Here is a 20,277-nt window from a genome sequence, read left to right as displayed (position 1 = left end):
ACCCCGCCCTGTCTATTGGTTTGGAAAGTTGTTACACTTGATTGCTCAGTTTACCTGTTTGAGTCAGTGGGGCAGTGGAATTTTTAAGGACTATGAAATACAGCCAAGTACTAACCAGCATATGCCAGACTTCAGCTGGTTTGAAGTAGCGAAGGCCATCTCTGAACCTTCCCTGACACATGCAAGAGTTACGCTGCGGAAGCTTCTCCTCAGCCACTCGCTTTGGTCGGCAGTGAACCTGCTTTAAGGAACTCATTGCTGCGTGCTCATCTGAGAAGAAAATATGGTCAGTGGTGCACTGCAAATTGCTGGACTAGTTGTTGGAGGCATTGGCTTGGTGGGGACCTTTGCAATCACTGGTATGCCTCAGTGGAGAGTATCTGCCTTCATTGAAAACAACATTATAGTGTTTGAGACAATCTGGGAAGGGCTGTGGATGCAATGTATTCGGCAAGCTAATATCAGGATGCAGTGCAAAGTCTATGACTCTCTTCTGGCTCTTTCACCTGATCTACAAGCAGCTAGAGGACTGATGTGTTCTGCTTCTGCACTCTCATTTCTGGCTTTGATGATAGCCATTATTGGCATGAAGTGCATTACCTGTGCTGAGAACAATGTACGAGCCAAAGGTTATATTCTGCTGACCGCTGGAATCCTCCTCATCGTGTCCGGTATCGTGGTGCTCATTCCTGTGTGTTGGGTTGCTAACTCCATCATCAGAGACTTCTACAATCCAGCTGTCAACGTAGCACAGAAACGAGAGCTTGGAGAGGCCCTTTACATAGGCTGGGTATCTGCCTTCTGTCTCATTGCTGGGGGAGTTATATTCTGTTGCTTCTGCCCTTGCGAGGGGAAAAACAGACGCTACAGGTACTCAGCGCCTTCCCAGCAGACACGCTACAAAACTTATACGGAAAGGAAAACAGAAAGTTCGTACTCCAAAAGCCAGTATGTTTAATGGCTTCTTCATTTTTTAGGTCAGCAAGTCAAGCTATGTGACTGGACTTCAGGGTCTCCGTGAATTGCAAGTAGGCTAGGAAAACATTATTTGTATTCCATACTGTAACTACAAAAGGTACCACCGAATTCATGGACTGTAGTTAAATTTGTGAATCCCACTGTAGTTAATACTGCAACCTAATGCAGTGTATTTATTTATAAAGTTTTTTCACAGGAAAATAAATCATGCCCTTATCTTTATAGTGGTTTAAAGGTTTAAAATTGTTTTAGAAATATTTGCTTCCTTGCCAAGGTGAATGCTTAAGTGCTCTCCCATAGATATTTTGAATATTTAGATTTAAATGGTTCTATTTCAGGGTTGTATTTCATATTGTGCATGTTACAGATGGGCTTAAGTGACTCCATTGTGATAAAAAATCCTGATAATTTGCTATGAAGAAATGGAGCAAAGCAACCTTTTGGGGGGGAGGGAATGGATGATAAGACTTAGTAACAGCAATATAATAGGCTGAATCCAAGATGAAGCTTCCCCCCAATGCTGATTGGGGAAAAGAATAAGAGCAGCGAAAGGATGGATGTACTGTCATTTTAAAGAAGGATAAAGTGAAAGGTTTGTTCATCAATGTTAAGAAGGCACGGAAAAATATCCTTTATTTTACACTGTACATTTAAAAGATCACATGCTGTTTTGTATTTACCTGGAAACATAACAACCTACACCCCTGGAATCTGTTAATAATAAATTCATATTTGCTTTTGAAATGTGTGAAGGGTAGTATACATTCTTGTCTTTCAAAAAACAACAGGATTAAAAAAAACAACAGGGAGGGTCCTCAAGTGCTAGAGCTAACAGCATTCTTAGAACAATATTTTTTTATTGCCACTGTAAAACACCAAAGCATTTTTTATGAGTGTATTTAGTACTTTCTAAAGAGCTTGAACCAGCAACAACTCCTTTGGGGGGCAGACTCTTGCACCTAAACTGAATGCCTCTCACCTCATTGTGGCACAAAGGCAAAAGAGGATTAGAAGAACAATATTTTAGTGTTTCACTCGCTGTTCATTTCAAAAATCAAAATAAGATTGACTGTCTGCCTCCTTAGGGAGAACAATGTAAAAGGAATGAAACCCACATAATCCTATGGAAACCAACTGCAATTCCACATAAATGATTCCAAGAAATGACTAAAATTAAGAGAGAATGATAACCTTTTAATGGAATTTGGAAACCAATGAATAGGTTAAAATCCTGGTCTCACTGAAAGAATGGGAGGCAAGCCATTGACTTAAGTGGGAACAAGATTTCACCTGTGGAGATTAATAATAAAGGATGAGAATCTTACTTTACAATTTGATTGACTGGTTTAAATACGTAAAGAAAGGTTCATGCAATCCTGTTTGTACTCTTACAGCTAAATTCCTTAGGTTATTTCTACCTGAAAATCAGGTACAGCTTCCAGTGAACCACAAGGAACAGAAATACTCAGACTGCTTTAGAGCTGTCTATTCAGTGCTTTAGGGCATAACTCAATTTGTGTCTAGATACATATATTTTAGATACATATATTTTTATTGTTCCCTATGACTCTTTAAAAATAATTTCTGGAAATGTACATATTCATAGATTGTTAGGGGCTGGAAGGGACCTTGCAGATCATCGGGTCCAGCCCCCCCGCCACTCTAGGCAGGAAGACAACTGGGGTTAGGTGACCCCAACAAGGTGACTGTCCAGTCTCCTCTTGAAAACCTCCAGGATAGGTGATTGCACCACCTCTGGAGGGAGTTCATTCCACAGTCTGGACACCCTGACTGTGAAGGAGTTTTTCCTGATATTAAGCCTGAAGCGGCCTTCCAGGAATTTATATCTATTAGGCCTGGTCTTCCCTGGGGGTGCCCTAGTGAACATTTCACTGAACTCCTGATGTGCTCCTCTGATATAGCGGTAAACTGCCATCAAGTCCCCTCTCAACCTTCTCTTCTTGAGGCTAAAGAGGCCCAGGTCCCTCAGCCTTTCCTTGTATGGCTTGCCTTGCAAGTCCCTGATGATACGGGTGGCTCTTTTCTGGACCCTCTCAAGTTTTTCCACTGCCTTATGGAAGTGCAGTGCCCAGAACTGGACACAGTACTCCAACTGTGGTCTCACCAGTGCTGAGTACAGTGGGAGTATCACTTCCTTAGTTTTACATGAGATGCTTTGGAAGATGCATGCCAGTGTGTTGTTTGCCCTGCTGACCACTGCCTCGCACTGATGGCTCATATTCATGAGATTGCCAATCATTACCCATAGGTCCCTTTCAGCTGTGGTTTAGTCAAGCTGTCACACTGAGCCTGTATGTATGTTGAGGGTTGTTTGCACCCAGATGGAGGACTTTACGTTTGGAAGTGTTAAATTTCAACTGGTTCCGTTCTGCCCAACTCTCGAGACTGCCCAGGTCCGCCTGTATCTGCAATCTATCTTCTGATGTGACCACGGTGCCCCACAACGTGGTATCATCTGCAGACTTAGCCAGTGAGCTTTTCACTCCTCATCTATATCATTGATAAAGATGTTGAAAAGCACTGATCCAAGCATGGACCCCTGAGGGACACCACTAGCCGCTTGCACCAGGGCGATACAGATCTGTTCATGAGAACTCTCTGGGTCCTACCCTTTAGCTAGTTTCCCACGCATATGTAATATGTATAACACATGTAATAGAACAGAGGCTAGTGATAGTTCTACTGCAATAGATATATATATTTGTAGACCATTGTGGGTTTCCTCCATAGAACACAAAGCTATAAACATGGTGAGAGGTTTTTGCATATTTTTCTGCATCAGAACTTGGTCCTTTCCACATGTTCACCATCTGTGTTATCCCACAAAACACATAATATCTGTTCAGGTCACTTTTGTAATTTAAACGCAAGGTGTTACTCAAGGAAATCTACCTTTGATGGGTTTTAGTTCAAAAGTGGACTGCCGCCATTTTCTGTGTGCTGACATGCATTTTGCCAGCTACACAACTACATGCATTGCAGTGCGATGTGCTTTGCAAAATGCCTAGTGCTGTGGCACAAACGTGTAAAAATGCCCTATGCTGTTTAGCTAATGTGCATTAAAATGGGCTAATGCACCTTTTTCTAGTACCTTGCAATGGAGGGCATCTATAAATGAGTGGCGAGGCTGCTCCAACACACTGTAATTATAGCTTGTTCAAGTAGACTCAATTAATCTGCTGGAACCTGCTGGAGATTAATTGAGTCTTCTGCAGTGTAGTAATTACCACGCTCCAGCAGACTCCATCATCTTGCGTATCAGTGTCCCCATGCTGAAAAATGGCAGTGGGGGTGCTTTAACTTAAGCTCATTCAATGAGCTTAAGTTAAAGCGTCCTGCAGCCATTTTTCAGTGTAGGGATGCTGATACACAAGCCGCTCCAGATGCTTTAATTAGAGTGGCTCCTGGAGTCACTCCAATTAACACCCCCTACCTGGAATAGGTGTATAAATGCCCAGAAGTACTAGTTTTAATGCACATTACCAAAAGTGCATTAATGAATGTGTAGATGTGCTCAAAGAGATTTTTGAAAGCACCTGCAATATTTAGGGAACAAGGCCAATTGACCTTAAATAGGGCCTTGTGGCTTTTGAAATTTTGCCCCAGAATCTCTACGCAAAAGCAGCTTACACTATATTGCATACATATTGTATTAGGAAATACTTTATGTCATGACCAACACTAATTCAGAACAAAATGTCAGTTCCAGAATAGAAAAAAAAATCATTGCTTATTTACAGCAAATCTTTAATAAAATAGGCCGAGGTCCCAAAAGAATAGAAGCTGATACATTGCTGAGTCAGTAGCATGAGAAATGCTTGTCCTGCGCCAGTACTTGAATCCATGATGAAGCTTTTTCCCCCTAAGCTAATCGGAGGAAGAAAAGCTTGTTTTAGATTCAAGTAAATATGGTAAATGTATACTTCAAGTACCTATATTCTAAAACCTTGATCTATGTAAATGTCTTAAAACTATGCCTGAAGATTTTCCATCAAATCTCCCCCCCACACCTCAACTTTAGCTGTTAATCAATTCAATCAAATAACAGATTTAAATAAATAACAGATTTAAAGATATATCTAATTTCTTAAAATATAAACAAACACAAATATATATCTTCTATCACCAGAGCTACCACAACCCAAATCAATGACCACAGAAGTCTTACATTCTTCTCTACTTCTATGTATTATTTGGTTTCCTGGCCTTTGCAGTTGTAGTTCTTACAGCTGTGAGAAGATGAGTGGCCAATTTTCTATGACACTTATATGTTGCTAAGTTCTCAGGAAAGTTCAATAGGAAAACTAAGGGGTTATTGGATAATTAGCATCCTGTTATTTCCCTCCCCATTCTCCCAAATGACCACACTTCTGCCAACAGTGGCTGTTCCTCTACATAAATGCACTTAATTTTAAATGGGATGAGATACCACCAATATAGAATTTAAAAATAATTTTATTTTATTATTATGCATATGGATGTGTGAGAACCATTGTTTCAGATGGTCTCCCATTCTTCAGCATTGATTTCTGGTCCAATATCATTAGCTCAGTTTTGTGTTTTTTCGTCTACATGACTATTTAAAATTGTGTTATATAACACTGACAATAAGCCTGTGCATTTCACAGGTATGACTGATATTTTCTCAAATTCTGCCAGACTTCTATTCAGGCTTATGTTTCTTTGTTAATGCATTGAAAAGTGTCTTAATAACAAATATTGGAAAAATCAATTTGAATGTCACATGCAGTATGCTGTGTTTCTTCAAAAGATTTAAATATATTTTCTTTGATTAACTGTCAAAAATGTATAATTCCAGTATGTTCCCAGATAAATTAGATTCCCCTAATAAATTATTAGGATTAAATTTAATATTATTATGCAGAGGTGCTAAAGGAGATTGGTAGGAGCTTAATATCTTATATGTGTTCTCCCAGGTTTTCATTGTTGTTCTCATACACTGTTAATAACATATTGAAACTGGCCTGGAAGATTTCTTTAGCAATGTTAATGTGTTAGGTTTGACAGGTGGATAGTATCTATACCCAGTGCTCACTGTGAATTGGTGTTATCTAATACACCACAATTCTAAGTTCACTGGTTTGGTAGCACTATTCAACGTTTGGATGCGTCAGTACCCACTTTTGCTAAGACCTTTGCAGGATGAAATTTTTAAATCTAAGTTTCTTATTTCCTCAAATACATTTATTTGTCATAGTCTGCCACCCATATATGAGAGATCTGTTGGTACTATAATAGGTAGAGTTTGGCACAGAAAATTAATTCAAGCTAAAATATTCATTTTAACTGCTGAGATTCTACCTAACCATGAACATTTTTAGGTGTATTTTGATTATTTCAATCAAAGAAATATAATTATTTTAGTCATTTATCAATGGCATTCATCAATAAGTTTTTTTTAAATGAACCAGTTACCCATTTATATTTATAGCTATCTCTTTTTGTGTATTTGGTCCGGCACCTAAGTTTAGGAGTTTTCTCTTTTCATAGTTAACTTTAAATTCTGAAAATTTGTAATATCTTATTATTTCCTATTGTAGGTCACCTGGAGTTTTTTTTAGTTTTGTATTGAATAAGATAGCATTGTCTACCTATGATGCTGACTTACATATTCTCTTGCCCTATGTTTATTCTCTGTATATTTGGATTAATGCTGATAGTATATTTGGATTATTAACTGATTGGACAAATGGTTCTATTACCGTAGTCATAGCAAAAAGATGGGGCAATAATGGGCAACCTTGATGTATACCTTTCAGAAGGGGAAAATTTCATGGTAAGTGTCTAATTACTCTTACAGCTACATAGGGATTAGAGTATAGAGCTAGTGTCTAATTTTGGTCCTAGTCTAAAAGCATCCACGTTTTTTTTCCTGCCAATTGGTGCAATCAAAGCCTTTTCAGCATCCATTAGTACAAATAATTCATTAGTTGATTCCGTGTCAAAAATTAGATCCAATAGTCTGTGGACATTACCAGTCAACTGCCTATCTATTATGAATCCTGTTTAGCCTATATTAACATATTCAGAAAGTATTTTAATTGATTTGCTAAAACTGATGAAAAAATGTTTGTGTCTTAATTTAATAAAGATCAAGATACAGGTCTATTTGAGGCACAAGTAGATAGATCTCCACTTGGCTTTGGATCTACTCTCCACATAACAGGCTCTTTTTCTCCTTCAATATCTCATTAAAAACTTCTGATAATGTGTACACTGATTCTGCTCTAAAACAATTGTAAAACTCTGGAAGAAACCAGTCCAGGTTTAGAGATTTACCATATCTGAGAGACTGAATTATGTCTAATATCTCTTCTGGTTTAATGTCCTCTTCTAAAACTCCTTGGTCCTCAGGTTCTAGTTTAGGCAAATTTGCTTTAATTAGGTATGTATGTATATGTGTAGGATTTGCTGGATCTAAAGAATAAAAAATTGTATAATAACTTGTAAATGTTTCATATATGACTATTTAAGCCAATTGCTGAGTCATTGGGAGATTTCCAGACCGGTGGTATAATTTCACTGCCATTTCATTTTTTAAATTTATTTGCTAATAGTCTGTCACTTTTATTTTCCTTTTCATAACATAGTTCTTTTGTGTACCCAAATGCTTTTCTCTACTTTTTCAGTTTGTAGCAAATCTAACTTGCTTTTACTTTCTATATCTTATATCTATACTTTCTGTGATTAAACTGGTGTAATTTTTAAATCTTTCTACCTCCCCAGCCAGGTTTTTCATTTCCTTGCTTCTAGTCTTTCTTAGGCGAGATTCTACTTATTTAGCTGCCTCTGATGACTTCCTTAAAAACATCCCATAAAATATTCTTTTAAATGTTATTTATATTATTCTCAGATAAATGCAGCTTTCCTTTCCATTAATTTGGACTCTTTCCTGGTTATATAAAAGTGGGATACTCAGTCACCAAGTTTTCATTTTGTGTGTATTCTCCTAATCACGAATAAATTGGAATCCTGGTTTTCTCTGTTAAAAAATCCAAGATTCTCTAAAATCCCCTAAATCTGCATTTTTCTGTGATTAAAATGAAATGCCATTATTTATATAGGTATTAGTTTAACACAATATTTTATTGATGTATTTAAAATTTTAAAGCAATCTGGAAACCTCAATCATTATAATAAAATAAATTCTAAATACTTGTACATTTTGGCATTTGATTTTGGTTTTTTTAATCATGGTCACTGCCCTGGATGCTGATTATCATTGCCAGCCACAGTGTAGGGAGGCAGGGTGAGCATGGACAAAGCTGCCACATGCTTCCCCTTTGCTTGCCACGCTGCTGCTAAGCAAAGGAAGAGGCTGGCCAGAGAGCAGAGCATGGGGCTGCCTTTTAAACAGGGCTGCCAGGTGCTGGCAGGTACAGCCAGAGCCTGGAGCTCCCCGGGGGAGGGCAGGGGTGCACAGGAGCAATGCACTCCTGTGTGCCCCCGCTCTCCTCCTGGGGGTCTCCAGGCTCTTGCTGAAGCTGCCAGCACCTGGCAGCCCTCTTTTACTATGTGGGCTGCATGGATCTGGCAGAAAATCTGTTCCCTAATCCCTGCATGTGTAGATACCTACCCAAAACCCCTTACTGGGTATGTCTACATGTGCATTTACACCAACTTAAATATACCGCACAGTAAGTTACTGTGCAGCAAGCAGGAATAGGCCAGCGTCTATACATGCATGTGTTAAAGCGCATTAATACTGTGTGTGGACTGAATTGGGAGTCCACACACAGTGTTACTGCACAGTAAGGCATCTACACATGTGTTATTGTGCAGTAACTAATTGGGCATAAATTTGATACCTTCATGATGCAAGTCAAGTCAGTGTAAATTGACATATTTACTGCACAGTACGGGTAAGCACGTGTAATAATTTTGGTTACTGTGCAATAAATGCACATGTGTAGATGTGTCCTCTGTGCAGTATTTTACTGCACAGTAAATCTAGGCTAGAGTAAATGCATATGTAGATGCACCCTGTATTTCTGTTCTGTGTTTCAACATCTATAGCTGAAACTTCTTGTGCTTCAGAGTTGTCTTCTAGCAATTTTAATCTTCTGAGTACTTTGACTCCTGCCTTATCTTCAAAGGTGTATTGTTGTTCCTGGAAAAAAACCTGAAGCTTAAAGGGGTAGCTCCATCTGTATTTTGTTTTTGTTTCTCTGAGACAGAGAAGTTGTACTTTTTTTCAGCTCATATTTTCCTTAGAGTGGAGGATGAATGTTTTGCTAAAAAATCCACATTTTTTTGTAAAACAGATAGTGTTTTCCAACCAGATATATCTTAAACAACTAAACATGATGATTTCTTTTTGTGTGTGATACACTGGACATAAATGATTACATAGTTCAGGGATGAATAAGACCTTATTCACATCTTGCTTAGATGAGTGAAGTTTTAAGATTTAATTCACTGAATTACAATTCAATCATTAAGCCTTTGTCAGTTTTGAGGGTTTTACAAAATTCTCCCCATATTGCTTTAATGATGATAAAGCTCCATAAATGATAGTAATGTTGGGTGCACTAAGGTACACAAACTATGTGGCATTATATCAAATGTTTTATTGAAAGCCAAAAAGATTAGATCTAATGCAGTTCCCTGGACTTGAAAAAATCAGTTATGAAAGGCAGATGTCAAATTAGGAAAGATTTACTGTTGGGAAATCCATGTTCTATTATATTCCAATTACTTCCATGGTTTTTTTAAATTTGATCTAGATCCTTTTATAGATTTTAGCCAGTCTAACAAGTGTGTAGCTGCCTAGATTATCTCCCCTCCTTTTCTTGAATGTGCATGATATTCTCCAGGCAGGTGATATCTGGCTTTGTAGATTAAAAAAAATAATCCTTGGCTGGTTTGCCAATTTATGGCACCTTAAATAGGGTGCACATGCAGCCTCCTTTCCATTTATGTCATGATTCACATATTAATTGCAGCATATGTGTAATGTGCAGAGGGAGCCACACTGTCAAGCCTGATACAGCTCCCACGATAGCATTCAAGCACCAAAAGTGATAAGATCTCCCCTTTTTTATAGCATTTTAACTGGTGCAGGTTACAGGCCCCAAATACCCTCCTTCTACTTGTTGCTTTTTTTTTCTGTCTTTTTTCCCCTCACTATCCTAGCTAACAATCTCTTAACTCATTATATAGTATGCAACATTAATAATCATCCATTTACTGGACATAAGTCTTCCTTTGACAATCTGAAATGATGAAGTACTTTACTCTGTGGCATAGCCTGCAAAGACTGGATTTTTCAAAGGCTTTGTGACAGGTGTCTGGATGAGGTGTGTCACAGAAATTATACTGTGTTGAATCCTTTCATCCCCACTCTTTGTAAAAGAGATGGCTACCAGCAGACTTGCATATGGCACCACAAACGATCATACACAATAAAGGAAACATAAAGAGACAGGGATGAGAAGCTACAAAAATACAAGCTGCAGGGCCCAAGTGGATATCATGACACTGGCAAAAAAAAAGAAAAAGTAAAACAAAAAGGCTATATAGCCAATGAACAGGGATATGCATGCTTGTGAGACTCTGTGCATGTCTACATGTGCATTAATGTGCTGTGGTCACTGTGCATTAAATTTAGTACCTGTAATAACAGGTACTAACTAAATGCATAATAATGGGTGCTACTGTGCAGTAGTGCCAGCACATGCTTTTTAAGTGACACGAATGCACAGTAGACTAATTCTACTGTGCGTTAATGCAGTAGCATGGATTTTGCTGTGATGCACTAATATACAGTAGAATTAGTGTACCGTGCATTTAGCATCTCATGTAGATGTTCCCACTGTGCATCACCTTTGGAGCTAATAGGATTCATACAGGAATACTAAACATCTACTACGAAAGCAAAACTAGTTGCTCTGTTGCAAAATGCTGATGCTTCATGCTGCAGTGCTAGTGCAAAGTTCACAATGTTTTATACCAGCTGTCTAGACTAGGACCTCACTAGTTGGGGCCTAGTGATTGGCAAGCCAGCTCAATGATATATTTTAATGTTGTTCAGAAGGCTGAACATATATGTTGCTGCTCATTTTTATGAGGCACATAGTGTTGCCTTGTGAACTCCCAATTTTATTTCCAACAGCACAATGTGAATTTTTGTTACAACACTCACAAAAGCCCCTAAAATATACGGTAAATCATTGCCTAGGTGTTATTCATGCTGAGCATCACCCAAACCCTTTGGTTGTCTGTTTTGAAGCAGCAGAATAAGAAGAAATCTTTTCTGACATCATATAGCTCTTTTAGGACCATTGCTCTCTCAATGCAGAAATTCAGGTGACAGTACCTGGTAAAAGTCTGAAGTCGATTATGTAGGTTAAACTACCTAACTCTCCAAAGATTATTAAATATTTTGTTCAAAGGCTTTGGAAGTGTGGATCAGGCTGTAAAGCTCTGTGAATCTCATCTCCACTTGTCATTTTTGTAGTATTTGTAGTTTTAGATGTGTTGGGAAAGAACAGAAAAAGAAACTCCATGTAAAGATATAGAGTTTTTGTAATTAATCATTCTCTTTTTTAGCACGCCATTTGTGGTTCAGTTCCAGTTCAGTAAATACAGTGACTATTACCTAGTCTCAAGCCTCCTGATTTCCCATTCTCCTTTCCTGGCCTCCTGTCCTAAGGGCTCATAACAATAATTATCCAGTTATTGGACAGAACATATGAGGGTAGGATAAAATAGTTATACTTGTATTACACACACAGTATGATGTCATGTAGTTTAGGTGTTATGTTCGCTTAGATAAAAACACTCAGTTATTTAACACATTTTGAGCTTCCTCTGCCCCTTTCACTCACCAGGATGCAGGTCCAGGTGCAGCTGTCCCCTCCTACTGCTTTGTGGCACTGAGCAGCCCTGATATGCTGGTGCCCTGCCCATACCATTGCCCTCACGCCAAACCCACAGCTGCCTACCCCTGCTGGTGCCCCTCACTCCCCAACCACAACCCTTTGCCCCCCACAGCAGTGTCTGAGCCTCAGCTGCCACCCACAGGAGGTGGCAGCTGGTGTGGCAGAGTAGAGCGCAGAACCTGGCTCACCCTCCTCCATGGGTGGCACAGCCAGAGCAGAGTCCACCAGGGGGGCAGATGTGGGCTGCCTGCTGTGGACTTGGGGCTCCTCACCCTACTGCCCTCCACCTTGGACCTCTACAGCCTGGCTGGTAGGACCCAGTCTGGCAGGGCAGAGTGGGACTGGGTAGGGGAGCTCATTGCTGCTATTGGGCAACCCACACTGTCATGGAGAAGCACCCCCTGCCTACCCAGTAGTAGCAAGGAGCACAACTCCACACTACTGCCCCTGTTGCTGCCAGGCAGGCAGGAGACACCTCACCAGGGTGACATGGGGCTCATGGTGGTGGCACTGAGGTTCTATACCATACTCTGCCCTGCCTTGCCAGGTGCTGCCTGCCAGAGCAGCAGGATGGGGAGCCCAAGCCTGCAGTGGGCAGCCCACACCTGCCCCCACCCCCAGATGAGCTGCCCAAGCCCCATGCATGAATCTTAGGGTTATGTGCCGCACATGGTCCCCCGGGGGTGTGCACAGTGGCAGGGAGCCAGCTCCCTCATCCCCCAGATGAACCGCCTGTGGCCCCATCTCACTCCCCACCTGGCCCTGCAGCCATACATTCCGGCCCTGTGCCCTTTCCCTCCACCACACACACCACCCCAGCCTGGCAACAGCCCCAGCCCCAGCCCCAGCCCTGCCCAACTTCCTCCCTCCCTCCCTTTCTCCCTCCCTCCTCCCTATGGGGGCCTCAATTTCACCCCTCCCGCCACTGCCAGACTTACCTGCAGGGAGCTAATCTCCAGGCTGCTTGGCAGCCATGTGCATGTGTACATATACATATATATAGTGCCTGCTGCTGATCACCCTTCTTCCACTCCCCTGCGCCCCTTGCAGGCTGGAACTCTGCCATCCTGAAAGGGAAAACCCACCGTTTACAGCGGTTTTCTCCTTTAAAGGAGAAAATCTGGGTTTTTCTCCTTAAAATGAGAAAATCTGGGTTTTACTATGTTTTGCCATGGGATGGAAATCCTGGATCTCTGCTTATTACTATAGGCTCCTCCAGGCATCTATTTCCACAACTTGCCTCTGGGAAAATGGCAACCTGCTTAACATTGGAGTTGTGATTTAGTGGTCAAAACAAAGATGGGGGAGCAGCAAGGTGTCCCTCCCTACCTGGTACTTAGTCTTAGCTTGGATGTCCCTCCCTCTGGGGCTTGGAGACAGTCCCTTAACCTACTTGCCTTCCATTTTACATCTGTGGAATAGCAATGGTAACACTCAGCTACTTCACATATAGTAAATTCTTAGGGGGCCTATACACATGCTCCAGAGTGGTGGTGGTGGGGGGGGGTGTTTTAATTAGAGTGGCTCTGACATGTTTGCTGTGACACATTTTAATCAGAATGTGTCAGAGCCTGTGTAAAATTGCCGTTAGTGTTTTACAAAGGTCTTAGAATGTCAAAGCACCATACCAATGCTAACTTTTATACTTTAGTTAAGGAGATTTCATATCAAACTGTGCTTGTTACTGATTGGGTATATCATTATTTGTCTGGAACACTTATATCACATTATACAGGTCACATTAAAAACACTATTTCCAAACACTGGTTTCACTTCAGCCTAAATAAGCAGTGTAGGTTGAGGAAGATTTTGTTGGCTGAGACTTATTTAGATGACTGAGTCATTGTATTATGCATTTTATCTTTTTTTTTTTTTTATAATCTAAACACTTGTATAAACATCTATGGTTGCTAATCAGTTAGGAAATTGAAGAAAACCAAGGGCTTTATTTGATATCCACACTTATATAGAGCCAAAATAATTATATATCTTTCTTAGCAAGTACTTTTTGGATCATATCCTAACTGTCCTCAGTGGACACATGCAGATTTACCTTGGCTAAGGATCTAGGCCTGAACTTCACAAAACTGTACTATGGCAAACTAATTAATCTTAACACCACCTATAGAGTATTATTATCTCCTGCAAAGGAAAAGGAAGTAAAGAAGTGAACGAAGTTTAACTGCATGCTGAAGCCAACTGAGTCAAGGAGATATGGCTCTTGATATTCTGCATGATCCAAAATAAAATTTATAGGAAGTATCATCTATCACCATCCAATCCAGAAAGTGTTGTCCAGTGACTAAAGAACAGGATTATACTATAATATGAAAGAATAATGCTTTCTTATGTGTCTGGAAGCCTGTCCCCCCTGAAAATATCCTCTGGAGAAAGTTATTAGAATAGAAAACAATAATAACATTATCTTACTAATAGGGAAGAAGTTGTGGAGAGGATTTTTTTCCTGACAATGACCTTTCTCTCTGGATTTAAAAAAAAATCCACAAAATTCTGCCAGTTTTACAATATGTCCTTGCATATTATGTAACTATTAAAATAGTGCATTGAGGCTGATTGTAACACCTGAGTTTAAAGTACTTCTTTAATTCTATTATTATAGTTTCATATTTGATTTTAATAAGAGGTTTTGTCTAGGAGACAAACTCTCAGCCCCACTTCCAGTCAAGTTTTACCTTTTTTCATACAAAACATGATGCTGATCTGATTTATGCAAACTTTTGCAAGACAGAAATTCAGAAGTTAGTCCTAGGCTAGTACCTTATGCCCCAAGTTTCAAAATAGATTGCAGTCTTGTAGTCGTGGAATGATTAACTGTGCAAGTGAGTATTTCTAATGGAATCCTGATACTTATTTAATTATAGCATCACTACAAGGATATGAGAAGAAGTATGATATTCCTTGACACACCCTATCAAGCTCCTTATTGGCTGGAAACATGTTGGGCTTGATTTGCATGTGTTCTAGTTAGACATAATTTCAGATTTCAGAACAAATAAATAGCAGATCTTTCTAACAAGTCAGAAATGAACTTCTGCCCTTTTGAACATTAATAATACAGGTTGAAGCTACTCGACTGAATCTGCTTGATAATCACTTTGCCTATGTGGAAAACTATTACAAAAAGGATTTGATCTTGTGCTTTATTTTATCTCTAAGAAAATTTGATTTAGAATCTTTCCTGGTTGCTGATTATTTTTCATCTGTCTCCGAAAGAATATGGCTTACTATGGACTGCAAATCATTGGCCTCGTACTTGGAGGCATTGGCATGGTTGGGACTTTTACAGCCACACTCTTGCCTCAATGGAAAGTGTCTGCCTTCATTGGTAGTAACATCGTGGTGTTTGAGACAAGGTGGGAAGGGCTATGGATGAATTGCGTCAGTCAACTCAACATCAAGACTCAATGCAGATTCTATCCCTCTGTCTTGGCACTTCCAGATGCCTTGAAAGCAGTCAGAGCATTGATGTGCATTGCTGTGGTCTTATCAATCATTGCCTTTGTGACAGCTATTATTGGTATGAAGTGCATTCAATGTATTGGGGATAATAAGCAAGCCCGGAAGATCATTCTGCTCACAGCTGGAGTCATTTTTATTTTGACAGCCATTCTCGTTCTGATACCAGTGTCCTGGACTGCCAATGGTATCATCAGAGACTTCTACAATCCGCTCATCCCTGCACCACGCAAACGAGAACTGGGAGCTGCCCTCTACTTAGGGTGGGTCAGCTCAGCATTTCTCATTGCTGGAGGAGCAATATACTGCAGCTTTCACTGCTATGCTAGTGAATCCAGAAGTCCCAGGTATCCTACCATCCAGAATCCAGAAGTCCCAGGTATCCTACCATCTTCCTGCCATCATTTGCACAAAACCAAACATGCTTCAGCGGGGGCTCTAAGCATGAATTCCTATGTGTAGTTATCTCAAGATCTTTCCGCTCAGCCTGTTGATGTGTACTGATGAACATTAACAGGTATATTAAATTGTGACTGGGGAATTTAAGAGCGGGCTGATTTATTTATAATTCACAGTTAACTATAAGTTATTATTGTATCATTTGTATTTGTTAGTGCAAGGCCTCAGTCAGACGGAGAGTCACGCTGTGGGGCTGCATTTCACTACCACCAGCTTAGTCACACAGATGACCTTTTCTTATCACTGGATGATAATGAAATGCAGCTTTACAATACTGGTGGCCAGGGCTGTAATGATAGGGCAAGTCAGGAAGGAAGGCTGCCATCTATAGCATCACCCTCTCACAAGTCCCGTTGGCATAGAAAATCAAGATAATTCTATCAGCTCTATTTTGTTGGGATGATAAGAAGCACAATGGGAGCAGCCTTCTTAAGGCCACTTCTAGACCAGCTGTTGGCAGCAAAGGCTTTGGAGCATGGCTCAAGAAACAACTGCATGGATAGGGGAACAATAACAGACACAAACGCCTGTGGCAGAACTATTTAACCTCCCTGGATGTTTCATCAGTGACCTCAGTGTAGCTGTTCTTAAAAACTGAACTTTAAAAATCAATCTGAATATCAAGATACAGAACAAGAATCATCCTCAGATTGGATTGTGTTAAATATGGTCACAACAGAGACTCTGGATTCTTATCTCACTGCCTGCACTAGTTTATATAACCTGTATGCCCCTCAAGGGATTAACTGGTTTGTTTATCCCTTCTGATCCACTGAACCCATCTTTGCCTCTCTCACTAGTGCCTCCTCTCCTCTCTTCCCCTTTCCTTCTTTGAATTTAAAGGACTATTCCTTTCTATTCCTTTCAGTACCCCATGAGTGACTGGTGCCTCCTGAATCTGTGGGGGCACCCACAGATGCCACCGCCGGCAGCAGCCCTGTCGGGGGGCACCAACCCTGCTGACAGCATCTGTACCAGCTGTGAGGGGGGGCATGTGCTCCCCCATGCACCCCCTACTAGTTGCCTATACAGTACCCCTACTTTCTGAAAGTCCATTCATTGCATCTGATGAAGGCTGTAACCTATGAATGCTCATGCCTCTCTGAATTAGTCTGTAAAGATGCCACCTTCCCCTGCTTTCTGTCTGACTTAGATTAACCTGGCTAACTACCTTTATACTTACTGTTAGTGTGATCATGTAGGTGTAAATGCTACCCACTTTTCTCCCTCTTTCCATGGATATCCTAAGACCTGCATGATTTATTATTAGTTACAAGGATATATGATCTTCTCAGGACAGCAAAACCTTACCCATGCTTTAACACTAAAACTTCTAGTGATTTCAGTAGGGCTAGGATTTCACCCAAAAGGCATTAACTTTCCTCCATACACTTCTGATTCTTCATTATGTCATCCAAATATATATCTTGATCTCTTCTACTATAACCCATTGGAGGGGAAACCTGTCTACATACAATTTGTAAAGCACTATACCTATGTGTGGTTCTATACTGATAGCAGTACTACTACTACTAATAATGTGTCTTCTTGTCCTAAAATATTAAACAAGGACAAAGCACAGTTAAACAAGACAAGCAACACAATTAAATTTCCGCATGAATACTTCTTAAAAAAGCTATTGTTCACCTCCTGCTACACACCCCAAACTGTATTATTAGAAAAGACTCAACCCAGGCTTTAAAGCTGCACTGGCTAGTTTGTTTTTTTGCAAAAATCCTCATTTTTAATATGTCTGTGGTGTAGTCAGATGCTCACTGAGTTATTATTGTTTGTGGAGGCACATTTTTGAACACACAACAACATATCTGAATGTTTAGAACTTGCTTTGCAACATTTGCATGTCATTTTGCTCTGTGGGTGGAAACAGATATCGCGAGACATTAGTTATGCCTCACTATTTGCTCAAATGAGCTGTGTCTAGATGAGTGTGGGTGAGTGGTTTATGGCGCTGCAGACGCATCTGCAGCACCACACAATACACATTCAGGTGTTTCCTGCACAGCTGTGAAAGATTCAGGGGTTAAAAAAGCCTGCGCAGGAAAACAGCAGGGTGGTGCATGGGAGGGCAGTGGGCACCACCCAAAACTGGAGCCTGCCTGGCTGGAACCATGCTCTGGCTGCCAGCCGGGCTCCAAGCTACAGGAGCACCATGGCTGCAGCTTCCCCAGCCCCCACGACACCAGGAAAGGCTGCTGGGGCTAGCATAGTTGCTGGCCCCAGCCTCCCCTCCCCTACTTGAAGTAACCTACCACATGCCAGAGGGTGCGCAGCACTGGCATTCCCTGGGAACAACTAACAGTGGCACACATTATACTGCTGCCAGTTACCCCCAGGGAACCAAGTGTCCACGCTGCTCTGGACATGGCCATGGTAAGCAAATAGATATCTGTACCCATGGTTGTGCCACAGCAGAGGCAAATCAATGTTGCAACACCAGATACTAATGAATTCTGCCACTTTATTGTGGCATATCCCTATCAGCTCTGTAGCAGGAGAGTATGAGCAGCCTGACCTGCTTGCACTCTCCAGCTACCCTGGGCAGGTGCTATGGCTTTCCCTACTTACAGAGAAGCACCCCAGGGAATCTTGAGGTACCTCTGCATAAGCAGGGAAGTGAGGGTATCTTGCTTACAGAGACCCACCCACGATCTCCAGGGGCAGTCTCCGCAAGCAGGGAAAGCCTACATGGGTCCTGGCGTGGAGGCATGGAACCCAGGGAACCGTGGTGCCCCATTCCTCCATGTAGGGACCTGCTTACCCAGGCTTGCCCTTCTAATGTCTGTGGACAGTCTGGGTAAGTGGGAAAATGGGGCTTTGTCTCCTTACCCAAAACTACCTTTGGAGATCACATTGCTCCTTGTCCAATACCATAAATGGGTGGGACAAGAGGCGATGTGCATTTCATTCAATGAAGTGGATCAGTTGTGTTGTGACACTTCACCAGGGATTTGAGTTTTCCATTTGCTGTGGAAAAACATGGGTTTTCTCATTTGAAGGAGACTAATGTGGATTTTTCTGTTTAAAAGAGAAAACTGTGGGGAAACCACAGGTTTCCCCTTGCATGCTGGGAGCCTTCTAGCCTGCAAAGAGCTGCTTGGGGTGATTGGAGACAAGGGGTACCACATGCAGGTGCACGCATACATACACATGGCCAGCAACCAGACAGGCGGGATGGTGGGAGTAGCCTCAGCAGCTGGATAGAGGTAAGTCCATATGGGGGGGAGGGTTAGAGGGCCAGGGCTTGAGGACTGTCTGAGAGCTGTGTGAGGGGATGTGAGTCTGTGTGTGTGTGGCAGGGGTGTATGGAGGGGATGGGTGTGGGGGGTGCCTGCTGGTGCTGAGGGAAGATGTCCAGGCATTGGGGCTGCAGCAGGGTGGAGGTGGGGGGAGGCAGGACGCACCTGCCCCTGCAGCAGGGGAAGGGGGTGAGGGTCCCTTCAGGGGAAGCTGACTTCCAGCCCTTCGGGCAGGGGGCTGGACTCGATGATCTTCCAAAGTCCCTTCCAGCCCCTAATGTCTATGTCTATGGGGAGTGTGTGGCTGGGCTGGTGGTACTGGGCCTGGTGTCCATGCTTGCAGTGATGAGAAAGCTGGGAGATGCTGCTCAGGGGTGGACAGCCATGGCCAGGCCATATGGCATGATGCAGAAGCCCCATCCCAGGGCAGCAGGTGCCACAGGTCTCCTCTTCTCTGCCCTCCAGTCTGTGCCAGGGCTGCACTTGCACTGCTAGTGCCTGCATAAGTTGGAGCCATCACAACCACTGTTCTTCAGCCTGAGCAGGATGGGCAGCTGGGTGCCCTCTCTAGCAGTGATGGTGGGTGGGGACAGGGGACTGTGGGTCAGGACTGAGGGGCAACAGCCGAGCTGGGGGGCCTTAGGGTCAGAAGTGAGGGGCACCAACAGGGATGGGGGGCTCTGGGTTGGGAGTGAGGGGCACTAGCATGGTGGGGCACAGGACAGTGGCTTGTGAGTGAGGGGCAGTGGCAGGGCCAGCGAACTGTGGGTCTGGAGTGAGGGGCACCAGCAGGACTAGTGGGGACTGTAGCTTATGGCATGGGTATGGGCAGGGCACCAGCATATCAAGGCTGCTCAGTGCCACAAAGCAGTGGGGAGGACAATCGTAGCTGGACCTGTGTCCTAGTGAGAAAGATGGAGCTCTGATTTTCTATGATAAACAACCAAAATCAAATGCCAAAATATATAGGTATTTAGAATTTATGTTATTATTATGATTGAGAAACTGCTAGGCATCCAAATTGCTTTAAAATTGTAAATATATTAATAAAAAAACTGTGTTAAATTGATACCTATATATTTAGTGGCATTTCATTTGAATCACAGAAAACATGGATTTTGGGATTTTTAATCAGAGAATTTGCAATTTTTGAACAGAGAAAACCAGGATCGCTGATGATG

At 41.8% G+C, this 20,277-nt stretch overlaps 2 protein-coding genes and 1 long non-coding RNA gene across 3 annotated transcripts in view; all 3 read left to right on the top strand.

The window, feature by feature from the left end:
• The window catches only part of LOC109305756, an 83,267-nt gene that overhangs the window by 36,531 nt on the left and 26,459 nt on the right, over nt 1-20,277 (top strand). The window lies entirely within an intron of this gene.
• Nucleotides 16-1,778, top strand: CLDN8 (claudin 8). The gene has a single exon (XM_019528810.1). The coding sequence runs from the start codon at nt 284-286 to the stop codon at nt 956-958; it is 675 nt and encodes a 224-aa protein (XP_019384355.1). The 5' UTR covers nt 16-283; the 3' UTR covers nt 959-1,778.
• On the top strand, nt 14,850-17,362 carry LOC109305753 (claudin-17-like). Its single transcript, XM_019528809.1, has one exon. The coding sequence runs from the start codon at nt 15,141-15,143 to the stop codon at nt 15,840-15,842; it is 702 nt and encodes a 233-aa protein (XP_019384354.1). The 5' UTR covers nt 14,850-15,140; the 3' UTR covers nt 15,843-17,362.

This window comes from Crocodylus porosus, unplaced genomic scaffold, assembly GCF_001723895.1.
Source record: "Crocodylus porosus isolate Cpor-Errol unplaced genomic scaffold, CroPor_comp1, whole genome shotgun sequence".
NCBI classification, from domain to species: Eukaryota; Metazoa; Chordata; order Crocodylia; family Crocodylidae; genus Crocodylus; species Crocodylus porosus.
This window is presented reverse-complemented; position numbering and strand designations above follow the sequence as displayed.